Source organism: Dromiciops gliroides, chromosome 2 (genome assembly GCF_019393635.1).
Source record: "Dromiciops gliroides isolate mDroGli1 chromosome 2, mDroGli1.pri, whole genome shotgun sequence".
NCBI lineage: Eukaryota > Metazoa > Chordata > Mammalia > Microbiotheria > Microbiotheriidae > Dromiciops > Dromiciops gliroides.
The window spans coordinates 57,474,451-57,492,110 of record NC_057862.1 but is presented as its reverse complement, the minus strand read 5'-3'; the positions used below and the strand labels follow the sequence as shown (position 1 = coordinate 57,492,110).

General features: G+C 39.7%; 1 protein-coding gene across 23 annotated transcripts in view; it reads left to right on the top strand.

Annotated features, from left to right (window-relative positions):
• KCNMA1 (potassium calcium-activated channel subfamily M alpha 1) overlaps window positions 1-17,660 on the top strand; it is a 929,290-nt gene that overhangs the window by 630,657 nt on the left and 280,973 nt on the right. For all 23 annotated transcript variants that reach the window (XM_043983958.1, XM_043983956.1, XM_043983955.1 and 20 more), the window contains one exon: window positions 13,943-14,018. In XM_043983958.1, coding sequence (XP_043839893.1) covers window positions 13,943-14,018 — 76 coding nt within the window. The remainder of the gene's footprint in view (window positions 1-13,942; window positions 14,019-17,660) is intronic.

Below are 17,660 nucleotides of genomic sequence, written 5' to 3'. Positions count from 1 at the left end.
AAATCACAGGTATCCAAAAAATTATTAGAGCAGATTTTTTAATCCTTGCCTCTCAGTCTCCTATCCCAGTCCTCTACCCATCAGGCTATGTTCTGTACCCCCCTTATGCTGGTTTTTGAGTGGGTTCAAGAAATTCCAGTTGTAGATTATTTTCATATTAGCCTTGATATGCTATATTTAGTTAGTTGAATCTGCTTCCCTCAGATAATACTGAATTATGAAAGTCAAATATACAATTTTAGGATTGGTTGCAGTTTTGAATGATCATCCCCCTCTCCAGGAGAGGGGGCAAGAACTGGCTCTCAGAAAACAATTATTACCAGCCAACACACATGCATGCTACACACGGTGCTTTTAAGAGTGACAAAGCACTTCACAGCGCTTATATCATTTGATTCTCATAACAGCAGCCCTGTAATATAAGGAATACCAGTATTACTATCCCCATTTTGCAGATGAGGAAATCCAAGCTCTGAGGAATGAATTGGCTTCCCTGAGCTCAGACAACTAATCACAGGGCCCAGACTGGAACTGGAAGAGGCCATTCAAACCCTCTAGTCCAGTGCCCCCCATTTTATAGATGAGGACATTTAGGCCCAGAGAGATGGTGACTTCCCCAAGGTCATAGAGATTTGGAAACCTCGGAAGTGGAATTTAAACTACCCTCCTTTAATTCCTGGGCTAGCATTCTTTCCACAAGACCACCCTGCCCCATCATAGGCTCAGTAGCCTAGGGGAAGGTCAGACTAGACATAACTAAGTGCGTATTTCTGTGTAAATCAACATTATTCCTAAGTGGTTTAAGATATGGTCAGATCTAGGGTTGGGGAGGGGGGAAGCTAGATAGCACAATGCAAAAAGCACCTGCCCTGGATTCAGGACGACCTGAGTTCAAATTTGATGTCAGACACTTGTTAGTGTTGCCTTTTAGAAGTTCGCTTGTAATGGTTACAAATTTTTTTCTCATCATCACATGTGCCTGAGAGGCTACACATGAATATATACATATACACGAAAACTCACAACCAGGTTCAAACCCTGGCTCTGATGTTTCACATCTATATAATCTTGTGTGAGTGGCTTCACTTCTTGTCTTTTTCTTTTCTTCATCTGTAAAGACTAGACTAGATATCTTCTAAAGCCTAATCTAGTCATAAAATCTGTAATCCTGTCTACGTGTATGTAAATACACATATATGAATGGAGAAACAGTAGATAAAACACTGGACTTAGAGTCAGGAAGATTCCTCTCCATGAGTTCAAATCTGACCTTAGATGCTTACTAGCTATGTGATCCTAGACAAATCGCTTAACCCTGTTTACCTCAGTTCCCTTATCTGTAAAACATGCTGGAAAAGGAGATGGCAAACCACTCCAGTATTTTCCCAAGAGAATCCCAAAAGGGTCACAAAGAGTCAGACATGATTGAAAAAGGACTCAACAGAAAATATGAATGAATATATAGTACTTGTAGACCCATATTGATATTTATATATTATTAATAGAACCATATTCAGAAACTATACACATAGCCACATTTAAAAAAAAAAACCACAACCTGCCAGTTAGAGACTTGATTTAGGACTTCTCATTTATGGAGGGAAAAATATGTGTGTGTTTGTGTGTGTGTGTGTGTGTGTGTGTGTGTGTGTATATATATATATATACATATATGTATATATGCACACATTTTTATATTTATTTATATATTTTTTTTCCCCATAAAGTATATATATACACGTATAAAAGAAATAATATATATTAACTTTTAAAATTAGTTACAATATGAGTTGTTAAACTAGCAAATATTTTGAAATAAAAAGTCTTTTAAAGTAATAATTCTTTGAACATAGTGCTTTAAACTATGTTCTAAGTAGAAAGGATATGGGGTCAGCCAACCTCACTTAAAGGTCACCGATCAGTCTGCTTGACCTACTCTCATATTTAATTTTATCATCCTGAGCTCTTGAATAATCCAAGGGGATGTATATTTTCTTATTAAAATATAAAACAGTTGCTGCTTTCTTTTTAGTGGCAAATTTTCTCTCTTTTTTTCATTGCAAATGTAAATCCAAGCCCCTGCCCTGGTTCACCAATTATTTCTTTTTTATTTAGTAGATTGAAGAAACCTCCTTTCCCAATAATAATTACTCACATTTCTTTATAAACTAAATCCCCTAAATCTTACATAATTGAATAAATGATACAATCACTAAATACACAGTTAATTAACAACATAACAAATAATTACCCAAAGACATAGATACCATATTTTGGTAGAGAGAGACCACAGCCAATCAGAACAAACAAGCATTATAATGGTAAATGACATTTTTTTATTAGTGAAAAACAGTATTGACTTTCTCTTGTTATCATGTTAATTCTCTTCCCTTTAGCAAGATAAAGGTTTAAAAAGCTGTGTCAGCCAGCCTCCTAATTTTCCTTCCTAGTTTTGTGTCATTTATGAATTGGATAAGCTTGGGCATCTATGCCTTTATGCAACTCTTAATGTTAATATGTTAAATACCAGAGATTCCTTGGGGATTTCATGGGGGTGGGACCTTCCTCCACATTGATTGACATCAAACCATTAATGATGACTTTTTGATCCAGCTTTTCATGAAGTTCTAAACTCACTCAACTATTCTTTCATTTAGCCCACCTTTTCCATAAAAATATCCTGGGAGATTTTGTAAAAGAGCTCATTCAAATCAAGGCAAACTAAACCTATAATATTTCTCTTCTCTAGTAGTGTAGTCATCTTAACAAAAAAGGAAATGGTATTAGTCTCGAATGGTCCATTCTTGATGGAGCCCTGCAATCTCTTTGTAATCATTTCCCCTTCTTTTATCTGTTCACTTATTGTTAAGTAGTTTCAGTCATGTCTGATTTTTTGTGATTCCATTTGGGGTTTTCTTGGCAAAGATACTGGAGCAGTTTGCCATGTCCTTCTACAGCTCATTTAACAGATTAGGAAACTGAGTCAAACAGGGTTATGTGACTTGCCCAGGATCACATAGCTCGTAAATGTTTGAGGTCAGATTTGAATTCAGGAAGAGGAATCTTCCTGACTCCAGGCACAGCACTTTATCCAAGCTGCCCTCAATGTTCACTTACCCTTCCTTTAAAATACATTCTAGAATATGTCTGAGAATTTGTATCAAGCTCAGTAGCCTATGATATCCAGGCTCCATCCTTTTTCCCTTTTTGAAGTGGGCGTTAAGTAAATGAGAAACCAAAGTGTTTGGCTGCATAGCCTCATGTTCTAATTCTAGGATATAGATGAAATTATATGGATATACAGTAGGTCAGGGGATATTAACCTTTTTTTCTGTATCAACCTGGTAAAGCTGGGTTTCCCTTCTTAGGATGTTTTTAAATGTATAAAATCAAATACACAGAATTACAAAAGAAGCCAAATGTGTTGAAATACAGTCATCAAAGTATTAAGAAAATAAGATTGGAGACCCCAGATTAAGAACTCTTGCAGTAAATGTAGAAACAGATGTATTTTAGATATATTTAATATATATGGATACGCACATACATGTATGTCTATGCATATACAAATGTGGCCATGGACCTGTAATTTCATCATAGTGCAGAACTCCTTCCGCCAAAGGTGATTAGCAAGTTTTCTGAAGTCTAGAACCTTATCGAATTGCCTGAGAGAAATGAAGGGACTGACTCAGAGGTACATAAACCTGTACTCGTTAGCAGCAGGATTCAGTCTTCCTGACTCTCAGGCTTCATCCACTGTATCCATGGCATCTAGCTCAAATAAAAACGGGCCCCCTAAACCATACATAAAAATCCCAACAGACTTTATATTGATTTAGAAAACCACGTTAATGTTATTTGTGGTCTATTGTATTTTTTATGTTGCTAAATGTCTGTCAATTACATTTGACCTGCAATTAGGGCGGCTAGGTGGCCCAGTGGATAGAGAGCCAGAACTGAAGTCAGGAAGATTCATCTTTGAGAGTTCAAATCTGGCCTCAGATACTTCCTAGCTGTGTGATCCTGAGCAAGTCACTTAACCATGTTTGCCTCAGTTTCCTCATCTGTAAAATGAAGTAGAGAAAGAAATGGCAAATCACTCCAGTATCTTTGCCAAAAAACAAACAACCCCCCCCCAAACACCAAATGGGGTCACAGAGGTTTGGACAAAATTGAAACAACTGAACTGCAATAAACCAAAACCTACAATTGTATTGCTGGCTGCATGTCGATATGTCTGAGGGTAACACTTCTTCACTTCATGATGCTGTCTATATAGTATTCTATGGACTAGCAACCCAAACCCCAGCAGCTAATGAGTATATCTGAGCAGAGGATTTTACACAGATGTTAGGAAAAGCTCAGAGAACATGCAACTGTTTTAACTAATCCTGTTTCTAAATTTAGACTATAATAGAAATTGCTTTTCTATTAGGGTGCTTTCTAGCAGACCACACATGAATGATAGTAGATACATATGCAACAGAGAAATGAGAGAAATAGCCTGAAATTTGCCATTTTGCTTTTTTAAAAAAATAGGACTTAAATAGCCCCAGAAATGCAGGGATGGAAGGTCGGACACAATTGTCTTTCTTAGTCCCATTTCCACATATAGCCCCTTGAAGTCTATTGTTAACAGACTCGTTATTAATATTCATTAACACAACATAACTGCCAACATCATTTCCATGGAAAGCTACCTCAGGTGTCAGTCAACAGTATTTCCTGTGCACCCACTATATGCAGGGCATTATGGTATTATGGGACTCATCAATGTACTGTGTAGGTACACTCTTAAGGTGAGAAGAAAAAAAGGCACACCCCTTGTCCTCTAAGAGTTCAGAATCACCACTTTCAACCTTGCTACCTGATCAACATGAGGTCCTAAGCCAATGGCAGTGGGCAAAGCATCACAGATCCCCTCTTTCAGATCTGATGCCAATGAAGATTACCAACCCTCTTCCCCTTAGGAGAAGGAAGCTTCCCATAAGTTGCTCTGGCTAAAAACAAATAAATGCATAAATTAGCCAACATCTGTTGAACTAACGATCTGTTGATCTATTGAATAAGTCATCTTCATCTTCATCATCTTCTGTTGATGAACTTTTCTCAATTAATTTAGGCTTTTACTTGGACAATAGAGTGTTTCTTAATATACACAGACAGCTAGGTAGTAGGTGTGGCACATAAAGAACTGAGCTTAGAGTCAGGACCTGAGTTCAAATACTACATCTGATACTTAACTCAATATGTGACCACGGACAAGTTACTTATTCCTTCTCAACCTCAGTTTCTTTTTCTGTAACATGAGTAGGCTGGACTTAAAGGCCATTAAAGTCCCTTCCACCTCTAAATCCCATGATCCTATGAGACCTTTCCCAGCTTGGTAGGACAGCCCATGGCTTTTAGTCTGCTGTTAGAGCTTGAAAGAACCTAGCATACTTTCTATTCCCTGACAAGGCACCTGGGGAAGACTTTATTGGAGGCTTAGCCTAAATACCAAAGATAATTCAGTGTGAAGAGATTATAATGAACCCCAGACCCTCTGACAGTTTGATCAAGCTTTTCTATTTCCTAAACAGCTAACCCTAAGCCATATTTAATTAATTTTAGAGACATGGGACCCCCCTGGAAATACTAAACAATAAAATCGCAAATAAGTTTAGGACTTGAAGAACAAGGAAAACCTACCATCTTTCGGAACAACTCCCATTTTTTTAGACTTCAAGTAAACAAGCATTTATTAAGCACCTGCTATTAAGTATTACAGTGCATAGAACACCAGGCCTGAAATCAGGAAGACCTGAGTTCAAATTCAGCCTCAGACACTTACTAGCTGTGTGATACTAGGCAAGTCACTTAACCCTGTTTTCCTCAGTTTCCTCACCTGTAAAATGAACTGGAGAAGGAAATGGCAAACCACTGTAGTATCTTTGCCAAAAAAAAAAATCTCAAAATTTCAAAAGAGTCAGACATGACTGAAATGACTGGACATATATCAAGCATTGTGCTAAGCCCCAGGAATTAAAAAAGGCAACAAGCAGTCCCTGCTCTCAGGAAACTCAATGGGTCAACAAAAATTTATTATGTATCTTGTTCCAGACACTACGCTAGGCACTGTGGTCACAAGGACAAGCACAAAACATCTCCTGCTCTCAATGAGCTTATATTATATAATTTTGTAAGACATCTAACACAGTACAGATAAAAAAAATAACTTTTCAGTGGGAGTGCATTTTCCTGACCCCATTCTTCATTGTAAGATACATATATCAATAATGTCAAGAACATGGTACCAAAATTCATCTTTAGCCAAAGAGAGGAAAGGGTAAGTCTTTTAACCTCTCAGTGGCCCAGGTGACCCTGAATGATTATATGGTTCAGAAGAGTTGTCTACTTTCCTTTCTAGAGAAAGTTTTTTCCAAAGCTTCCTAATATTCTCAGTTCCTTTTTAGATCCTTCTTTTTAGCCTTTCTTAAGGAAGTCGCATCCCTGTCTTGCCCACAAAGATTTCTAGGTCTTTTTTGCTCTTACTAGGTCTTCAGTTCCTTTAGCCTCCAAATTCTTGGTCCCCTTAAGGTCCTGTACTCATTCTTGGGTCCTAGATGATAAAAGATGTTTCCCTTTTCTTCTTGTTTCTTTTAGAATAAACTTGTTATTTCATTTGTATAGGTGAATTTCTGTCATGGAAACTCCCTGTACTAAGGCATATTGATACCTACTTTGCAACTTGGGGAGATGCCTGAGGCACTGGGGGTTAAGTGACTTGCCCAGAGTCACATAGCTACTATGTGTCAGAAGCAGGATTCAAACCCAGTTCTTTTTGATGGCTGCCCTCTATACTATGTTGCCTCTTGATGAGCACTTTCTTAGAGGCCTTATTTTGTGAGCCTCAGAGCAACCTTGCTATTGCTTCCTTTGCCTTCCCTAAAGGTCTTGTTGGTTCTGGTCCCTAAATTCCTTTTTCTATCCTGACCTTCCTCTCTCCTGTTTGTTTTTCCAGAAACAAGTTCCCTTGCCTTTTATGAAAGCTGGCTCTACTCCTAGTTTAATTGTCCTATGCTAGTCTGAGTTAGTACTTCTCCTAGGGACCATGCCCCTCAGTGACCAGTCCTAACACTCCCCAGATGACTTGCCTCCAATGCCCCTGGTTCCCTTTAAAGATCTTTCCCTACATCTGGGGCAGCTAGGTCATGCAGTGGATAAAGTACCAGCCATGGATTCAGGAGGACCTGAATTCAAATCCGGACTCAGACACTTGACACTATCTGTGTGACACTGGGCAAGTCATTTAACCCGCATTGCCTCACCCCCCCCCAAAAAAAAATCTTTCCCTACATCAATACTTGTGCTTCCTGGGGCAGCTAGGTGGTACAGTGGATAAAGCACGATTCGGGAGGACCTGAGTTCAAATCCAGCCTCAGACACTTAACTAGCTGTGTGACCCTGGACAAGTCACTTAACCCTCATTGCCCTACAAAAACAAAAACAAAAAACCAAAAACACAGTACTTGTGCTTCCTGTTGCATTTATTCCAATTTTTTTTTCCTCTCTGAGGGACATCATTAACCCATCATTAGAACTGGGATGACTGAAGTTCCCTGAGACCGATGAATGTGAACCCACTTTTCTGGACTTAGACTACCTGTTCGGCCCATTTTGCCTTTTTTTCTTGGATTATTCACTATCCAGGTGCTTTCCCAGGGGCCATTGGATGGTTAAATTACTGGAGCATAACCCTAGAGCTTGCAGGGGCCTGAGGGGCTACTTATTCCAAACCTCTCATTTTATAGATGAGCAAACTGAGGCCCAGGGAGTTTCAGTGATTTGCCAAGGTCACACAAGTCGTTTTCTATAATTCTATTCATTATACTTTTATCCTGCACCCAGAATGTTTTCTTGTGCTGCAAAAATATAGACCATTCCCACCAAAAAGTTTATTATGCTGTAATTGGAAATTACTTTTGGCTTGGCAGGAGGGTGGGTATATATGAGGAAAGGAATGGACTTAGATTTCATTGTGGAGAAAACTTTCTGTGTAGGAACAATCTCATGAGAAAAGATTTAGGGTTGAAGGAATATGAGACCATCTAGTCCAACCTATTTATTTTATAGTTGAGGAAAATGAGACCCAGGGAGGCCAAGGAGTTTTTCTAATAATACACATATCCAAGGTGGGATTTCAACCCATGTCCTCTTATTTGATGGAGTTCTCTTTCCGGCGTCCTAGGCTGCCTCCTTGATGCAGATCAGCAACTCTTACATAACTGACCATTTCAGAAAGTGACCTAGAGCCTTGAGAAGGTTCCCGATTTGTCTTATTACCCAGCTGATTATGTATCAGAGACAAGGCTTAAACCCATGTCTTTCGAGCTCCAAGACCAGCCTATTACTCACTGTGCCACCAGCATAGAGGAATGAATTTAAATCAGGAGACCTCCACATGGGCCATTATGCTACTGGAGATAGCAGAACAGGGAAATGAGGTGCTCTCCTCTCATTTGGGGAGATTGCAAAGTCACCTGGAACTCGGGACCAGTCTGAGGCTCTGAAATGTATGTGTGTATGTATGGATTCATGTTATCTCTCTCTGTCTCTCTATCTACTATAGAGACTAGAGAGACACTTAAGCATTAAGACAAGATCATGAGGCTAACAATAGAATACTAGGGATTTATCAAATTAGGACAGAGACTTCTGCCTGCAAAAAAAGAAAATTCTGGGCCCCAGCTATGCAGGCACGATCCCTCCCCATCTATGTAACAGGGATTGGAATCTATTTGGGGCCACCTCGAATGCCTAAGAAAGATTTCTTTATTTTGGTCATCCATCAATCCATGGATTTCTCTAAACTCCAGTGGGTATTTGGAGTTTCAGGGCACATAGTCTACCAACTAAAATTACTTCCCTTCCTCAATACTGTATAACTTTTGTACTTTTGATCTCCAGTCCAAACTTCCTCACTTCTTCATATCTAGGTGACACAGTAGATAGAGTGCCAGACCTAGAGTCAGGAAGACTCATCTTCTTAGACATTAGCTGTGTGACCTTGGGCAAGTCACTTAGCCCCATTGGCCTCAGTTTCCTCATCTACAAAATGAGCTGGAGGAGGAAATGGAAAACCGCTCCAGTTTCTTTGCCCAAAGAATACACAATGGGGTCATGAAAAAGCAGGCATGACTGAAACAACTAAACAGCAAAAAAAAAAAGTCTAAAAATTACATGGCAGAAATTCAAATAAAAGGTAATTTCTAATGCTCAACAAAATTGTAATGATGTTGGCGATGATTAAAAAAAATCCAATTTGAATGCCTAACATATATCATTCTAGTACCAGGAATTGAATCTTCCACATATGACAGGAACCCCCTAGAACACTTATTATTATAGACTACTCATGTGAATGTTATATGACAGCTAGATGGTTCATTGAAAAAAATGCTGGAACTGGAATCAGGGAGACCTGAGTTCAAATCCAATCTCAGACACTTAGTAGCTATGTGATCCTGAGCAAATCATTTAAACACTATTTGCCTCAGTTTCTTTATTTGTTAAAATGGGAATAATAATTGCACCTACTTCCTAGAGTTTTTGTGAAGATAAAATGAGATAATATTTGTAAATTGCTTCACAAACCTCAAAGCAGTATATAAGTTCTAGTTATTATTATTATTATTATTATTTTCAGGAGGCAGCTAGGTGGCTCAGTGTGTAGGGAATTAGGTCTGGAGTCAAGGAGACTTGAGTTAAAATTCAGCTTCAGATACTTAGTAGCTGTATGACCCTGGGCAAGTCACATAACCTTTGCTTGCCTTAATCTACTGGAGAAGGAAATGGAAAGTCACTCTAGTATCTTTGCCAAGAAAACAGTATGGTCCACAGGGTCATGAAGAGTCAGACATGACTTTACAACTTAACAACAGCAACAATTACCACCACCACTACCACCATCATCATCACCACCACTCTGTTTGGATTATTTCCTCAAAGCACCAAGGGAGTAGTTTATCATCTGCTCTAGTTGAAAGGGGCACTGGATTTGCAGTCAGAGAACCCAAGTTCAAATCTAGGCTTCTCCAATTACTACCTGGATGCACTTGGAGAAGTTTCTTAACCCTTCTGTATGCCTCAGCATTGTTATGTGTAAAATGAGGTCATAGGTGGCCTTTAAAGCCTTTTCTAATAATATCAAGTATTTGTATATTGCTTTAAGGATTAAAGTATTTACATGTAATATTTCACTGGAGCCTCACAACAGCTCTGTAAGGTAAATGCTATTCTCAAGGACCACGATGGAGCTTGGTTTTTTTGGTGGCAGCATAAAAATGCCCTTGGAAAATGTCTTTGGTTGCTGTTAGTCTTCCTGTATCTGTGACTATTGTCATGAGTGAACTTAGGAAAAATTTTAGCAGTATCCAAAAAATACAGCCTCTAAGAAAAGGAAAGTTGCTCCTTGGTTTTTCTATTTCTCTGCCTTTTTTTCTAAACTGCTTTCTTCTGATCTGTTCCTTACTTTCCAATCCCAACGTAACATCAGGGAAAATCAGAAGCCACCCCACACCTCTAAAGCACTCTGCCACCTCCCCTTTCTCCCTGCCCCCTCCTCCTCCCAAGTCTAAAGGCCAAGATCAGGGCTGGAATTTTCCACTGATAACAGGATTCTTTAGTTCCTTGGGCTTCTGAGGTTTTCCAGCTACTCCAGTGTCATAGCTAGCCAGGAGTCTAGACATAGGAGAGTCTGAGATAGAAAGAAGAAACAATGACCTTCTTGTCAGCATGGCTATATTCAGTCACCACTATGGAAACTAGCCAGGGATGGTGGCAGGACTTTTTCCATGCCGTAGCCATTTCTAGTATAGGCAGGTGAAATCCTGGACAAAATAGATCCAGATCCACCATTGGAATAAACTCAATACATGGGTTGTATTTATGACACAAGCACATAAGAGTTAATGCATGATCTCTGTTCCATCTCTCAGACCGGTAGGTTCAGACATTGGTGTTGGGGGACAGAATGTTAAAATCAATGTATCATGTATTTGAGAACTCTCAAGGACCATTTATTTGGTGATAGCATAGAAATGTCCTTGGAAAATGCCTTTGGTTTTCTGAGTGTGGGCTTCTATAGCCAGAAGACCATTTCAGAGCAAAGCCTGTTCCACCTCTGACTAAGAATACAAAGCTCTCTCTAACTTCATGGCATTTTATTCTTATTGTTTCTGTTCTTTTCTGATCAATCAGAGGCTAAAAGGGGCTCCTACTTCTGAGGTTTTGATTGTTCATCAATGAGTCTGGAGCTTTATAAATGGGTTCTCAATCTTGCCCATTGGCCAGCCCTTTTTGGAATATTAGTTGGGTTCTCATCCTACTTTCTAGAATAGAATGACCCCATGAACAGATCTATACACTAATGGGATCTCCCTCCCTTCCCTCTGCTCTGTTGGGTCTAATAGGTGAATGTTTCAGGGGCTCTCCCTCTCTCTCCCTCCCTCTCCCCCTCCGTCCCCTTCCAACCCCCTCCCTCCTCCTCTCTATCATCTTCAGGGAAATATATCCCAACCTTTTTTGTTCTGACCAAATTCATCCAGGATACTGTATCTTTCCCTCAGCATCTAAACGTCCTTTTGGTTGACATTCATAGGAATTTTAATCTCCCAATTTTAATCTCTTTATTGTTATGATAATAGTGAGCATTTACATAGTGCTATAAGTTACATAGTGTAATTTACATATATTATCTCATTTGATCCTCATAACAACCTTGGGAGGTAGATGTTATTAAAAAAGAGGAAGAAATAGACTGAAAGATATAAGTCTCTTGCCTCTGGTTACAGAAAATGTCTTAGGTAGAATCTGAACTCAAATCTTCAGGACTCCAAGTCCAGAGCTCTATTACTGCAACAGTTCTTTAAATTCCAATGGAAATGGGGAGCACTAAACCATCTCCATGAAGATCTCTGTGGACCACATATTGACTTGGAAAATCACGTATTAGTATTGCCCATGCCTTGGATTCAGGAGGACCTGAGTTCAAAACCGGCCTCAGACACTTAACGCTTACTAGCTGTGTGACTCTGGGCAAGTCACTTAACCCCAATTGCCTTACAATAAAATAAAATAAAATATTAAAAATATTTCCCAATTTTAAAAATCAGTTTGGGCCACACTCTGGAGTGTTGTGGGCCACATGTGGCCCATGGGCGACATATTTGACAATTCTGAACCATACCACCTGTCTCGGATTATACACAGCAACTACAATCAAGCAAATGCATCCAAGAGATTAGAATAGTGAGATGGATGAGTTCATTGGCATATTATTGTAGATTTAAGAGGTAGCTCAGTATGGTGAGTAGAAAGCTGGTCTCCCAACCAGCAAGGTCTAAGTTCAATTCTTTCCTTGGACCTCCTCTATGACCCTGAGCTTTTTAGAGTTCTTGGCAACTAATTCTAATGACTTCTTTATGTTCTAAGCAACACCGTGAGACTTTATGTAGACCAGACAGTGCTAAACTGCATTGATGGAGGGGCTTCCTAACCCAAGCACACCAAAGAAATCACAAGCCTAGATTCTATCCCTATGTTTCATACTGTAGGAGATGTGTAGAGCTATAAAATATCTCATTCCCTCAAGGACTTTCCAATCTAGTTAGAGAAGAAAGGCTTACACACCTGAAAAATTGAATTATAACATAAAAAGATAATGTGAGACTAGAAAGGGCAGCTAGATGACCTGGAGCCAGGAAGACTTCTTTTTCTGAGTTCAAATCTGTTACTAGCCATGTGACCCTGAGCAAGTCACTTTACCCTGTTTGCCTCAGTTCTTCATCTGTAAAATGGGGACATACTGGAGAGAGAAAAGACAAATCACTCTAATATCTTTTCCAAGAAAACCCCATGGAGAAAGCCCATGGGGTCACATAGAGTTAGACATGACTGAATGACTGAACAACAAGAATAGAAAACCAATATGTACCAAGGCAGTAGATGATTAATTACCAAGTGAGAGAAAATAAGTTAATTCACAGAACAGAGATGTCACTTTATAGTAGAAAAACTGTGGGTGGGACCCACAGAGGCAGAAAGGAGGTGAGAAGAATATTCCAAATGACCCTCATATAAGGCACAGAGGGAGGGGAGCACATGGTGTAGTCTGATTATAGTGACTAGAACCATTTGCAACAGATAGTTTGTGTCCAGGATTAAAGGCAGATGATACAGATTTTGGCCAGATTGTCAAGTGGACAATTTGAATAAGTTAGAACCTTGTCCTGTAGAGCTATTGAAGGATTCTGACCTGGGAAATGACAAAATAAAAAGCAATGGGAAGGATCTGAAATTACATCAGGATATGGGAACTCCTTGCACCAACTTAGATTACAACCCACCTATGAAGTACTAGGTAGTTGCTTGAAACCTGAAGAGGTTAAGCAACTCATTCAGGATCACCAAGTTAGTGTCAGAGATGGGATTTGAAACTAGGACTTCCTAACTACAAGCCCGACTCTATTCATTGTGCCATGAATTGCTATAAAAGAATTATTTAAAGGAAGAACACAATGACAGTAGGAAACTGCTGCAATCATACCAAGTGAAGAGATGGCTTAGAGTGAGATGGTAGCATTGGGAAGAAACAAAAAGGGAAAGAAAGCTGATGTAATGAAGCAGTTCCACCACCAAACTTCAAATTCCTCTACTAGAGTTTTTTGCCCAGTAGTTTCTCTTGCTTTCAGAACTCAAAGGAAGACCTTTCTCCTGCCCCTTCTCTTTCTCTGTCTGCTCCTTTCTTCTCTCCCTAGGATTGAGAGTCAGTGAGTGCAAGCTTTGGGAGGGGATTTGCTTTATAGTCATGCCCGAGGCTGCTTGTGAGAAGAACTGAAGCCCCAGCCCAGTGCCAGCTTCTCTTTGTAATAGCGCTGTCTTTGTGTTTTGGTTTGTACAGTAATTCTATCAAGCTGGTGAATCTGCTCTCCATATTTATCAGCACATGGCTGACAGCAGCTGGGTTCATACATTTGGTAAGTACCCAAGAAGACACATTCTCGTGGTGCCTTTTGTGGGTCAGTGCCCATTCCCGAATTGCTCAGCCTAAGATATAACCTTGGGGAGACCACTGAATGCAGAGAAAACGAGGAAAAAAACAATCATACATCTGTCCTATTTTCCAGCCTTCTACCCCAAACTAGTTCCAAATGGTAAGTAATGTTCTTGTCATTAACCTCAGGTTTTTTAGGTTCAGTGATAGTGAAACACATTTTGAGTGAATTGCTGCAGGAGTAGAGCTGGGCCACAAGATGGCAGTAGCACTTCATCAAACACCTGGGAAAGTAGCTTTCGGAAAAGATGGAAGATCTGCCAAGTTTGAATGTCATCTCTCAGAAAACAACAATTTGGGCTCCCTCAACTTCTCTCTATTTCCCCTTTGAGAAAAAAGGCAGCTTTGCTTCTGACTGATGGCCAGCCCAGTTGTTTTGTGTATCAGAATTGTGTGCGCGCGCACGCGTGTGTGTGTGCGTGTGTGTGTGTGTGTGTGTGTGTATGTGTATGTGTATTTTAAGTAGAAATCTATAGAGCATTCCCAATGTGGAGTGAGGTTCTGAACCTCCTCCTAAGGCTAATTCAGGTGATCAGCAAGCGCTTATTAAGGATGTTCCAGGATTGTGCTAAGCACTGGAGATACCAAGAAATGCAAAAACAGGTTCCCTACCCAAAGGGAGATCACATTGTAATGAGGGAGACATGACCAATTGAACAAAGAATCATGCACCTACAAAATATATACTGTATACATGGAATGTAGTCTCATGGGGAAAGTCACTAGCTGTTGGGAAGCCTCCTAAAAGATCCATGAAGAAAGCCAGGGCAGCTGAGAGTCTCAGGTGAGGAGGGGGGTCATTCGAGGCATGAGGGGATAATTGATGGAAATGCAGAGAATTCAGAGATAAAGTGTTACCTGTGAGGGAGGAACAACCCAAAGCCCCCAGTTTCTGGTAGCACAGTCCATTCGCCCCCCCCCCCCCACCAGGTGTTTGAGTCATACTTTACTTTGTCATATCCACCATTATCTATCCCCCTGCCCTTTCCTCAACACACACTGGAACTGATTCCCCACCTGTTATGATTCTTACTTGTCCTTCAAGGCTTGGATCAAATTCCACTTATATAATGCTCATCATGATGTCCCTAGCTGGAAGTAATTTCTCCCTTCTCTGGCACCCTCCTAGATTGTTGTAGCTCTCCCATACACCTACCATACTCTGCCTCCTATTGGTTGTCATTCTCTATGATGATGTATACCTCCTTGAGGTCAAGGACCTCATATTTACCCAAGATTCCCCCAGTACCTTGGTCATAGAAGTCCCTACTAATCTTCTGTTGTTGAATGATTGCTTGTTATTCATTTGGCCCTTCTGTAATTTTGTAAGGCAAAAAGGAGTTTAATATAATCATGGAGCTTAGAGTTGGGAATTGATGGACAGATTTGGGGACTTTTTCTATACTCAAATCTATTAGGGCATCCTCTTGAATAAAGTAGTCTCTAGATAGCAAATACATACACCTAAGTATACATAGAAACTAAGGGCCAATTTCTAGGTGCCTGGGAGAAGAGAGCTGTGGGGTGAAATATTATCATCCAATCCAAGAAGCATTTATTAAGCAGTTTCTGTATACAGGGCACTATTGTGGGCACAGGGAATATACACACAAAACAAAACTGAAGAGTACCTGTCCCTAAGGGGGAAAGGGAAAGAAGAGATGGAGGAAATAAGTATTTCTGTACGGAATAAGTATATATATATATATATGCATGTGTGTATGTGTATGTATGTATGTATATATACACACTCTAGGAGGTAGGTGCTATTTTTCCCCATTTTACAGATGAGGGAACTGAGGTAAACAGAGGTTAGTGACTTGCCCAGGGCCACACAGCTAATAAATGTCTAGGGCCAGATGTGAATTCAGGTCTTTCCTGACTCTAAGCCCAGTGCCATATCCCATCATACTACCAGCTGTCTCTAGGAGCTAACATTCTAGCATAAGGTTTTCTTTGATTGTTACTCTCTCCTACTCAGTAGACTCCAGTGGCTCCCTATTATCTTTAAGAGCAAATATAAAATTTTCTTTTTAGCTTTTAAAATCCTTTAGAAGCTAACCACAACCTCTCTATCACTGCAGCCTCATTGGACATTATACTCTCCTCCATGGTCCAGGCATACTAACTCTTACTTCTACCACAAAGATGGCCACTTTTCCTTTAAGCTGTAACTACAGAAAAATTTCTTGGTCCTCTCCAACAGTTCGTGTCCTCCCTTGGAAACTTCTTTCTGTTTAACTACTTTGTATTTGTTTTCTTTATATTTATTCCATATTTACTTAAATATGTATGTGTAGGGTCCCCAGTTAGAATGTAAACTCCTTGAGAGTAAGCATTGTTTTATTCTTTGCATATGTATCTCTAGCACCCAACACAGTAACTGACACATAGTAGGTACTTAATAAGTACTAGTTGAGGCCTCAGACACTTGACACTTATTAGCTGTGTGACCCTGGGCAAGTCAATTAACCCCCATTGCCCCACAAAAACAAAACAAAAAAACAACCCCCCCCAAAAAAAAATAAGTACTAGTTGACTGACTGAGACAACGTGTAAATAAATTCGTATAAGATACATATGGAGTAAATGGAAGGTAAATGTAGAGAAAGCTCTAGTAACTGGGAGTATATACCTCATTATTTGAAGAAGGAAAGATGGTTACCCCACCTTTCCTGCCTTTCAGTGTTAAGTTCCAAATGTCATTCATATATGAACTTAGGGTGGCATTTTCCGCAAACAAAGGCCAGAGTAGACATGGAGGAATGAAGTTCATCCACGTAAAATGGCAGCTTGAGGGCCAACTTAGAGTCCAACACCAATGAAATGCTTCAGTTGGTACCTGAAGAAGGAAGTTGCTGGAAACTTTTATCATACTCCACTAAAGGTGGAATGTGATTATGTTGATCTTGATAGCTGAGAAACCACGACTAGATAGAGGCAAACAGATCAAATAAACTTATTTTCTAGGATTAACTTAGTGTTGGAGACCAAATTCAAAGAAAAGAAGTCCCACTATTACCACAGATGAAGGCATTTATGCTTGAATAGTAGAATTCCCTGTTGTTTCCTAACAATGTGGTCTAGCTTTGAGAAGTACTATTCATTTGCGGCATCCATGTAGCACCTGTAAGATTGGTAATCAATTTCCAAGAGGACAAAACTATAAGCTATCACCTTGAAAGCAAATGAAAATACAATCAGGGCATGTTAGGAGAGAATCCAGTTTTATCATGGTGAATGAGAGACCATGGCTTAGGTCTACTATGATAATAATGGAGCTCAAAGACAGGGTTAAGGCAAAGGAAAATAATTTCAGCCCAACCCCACAAAGTTAAGTGCCATAGAAACTTAACCAGGAACAAGGTCATAAACAGTCAAATATTTGCAGAATTTTAATGGTGAGAAGAAAAATGAACTGATATTCTCTCCCTTCACTCTTCAATCACCCAAAGACATTTCCTTACTCTACCTACTTAAGACTTGAGACTTGCTCAGCTTGACCCAGAGGGTCAAGGGCCAATCCCAGGAGGGAATGAAAGTTCAAGAAATGATTTGCTTGTAC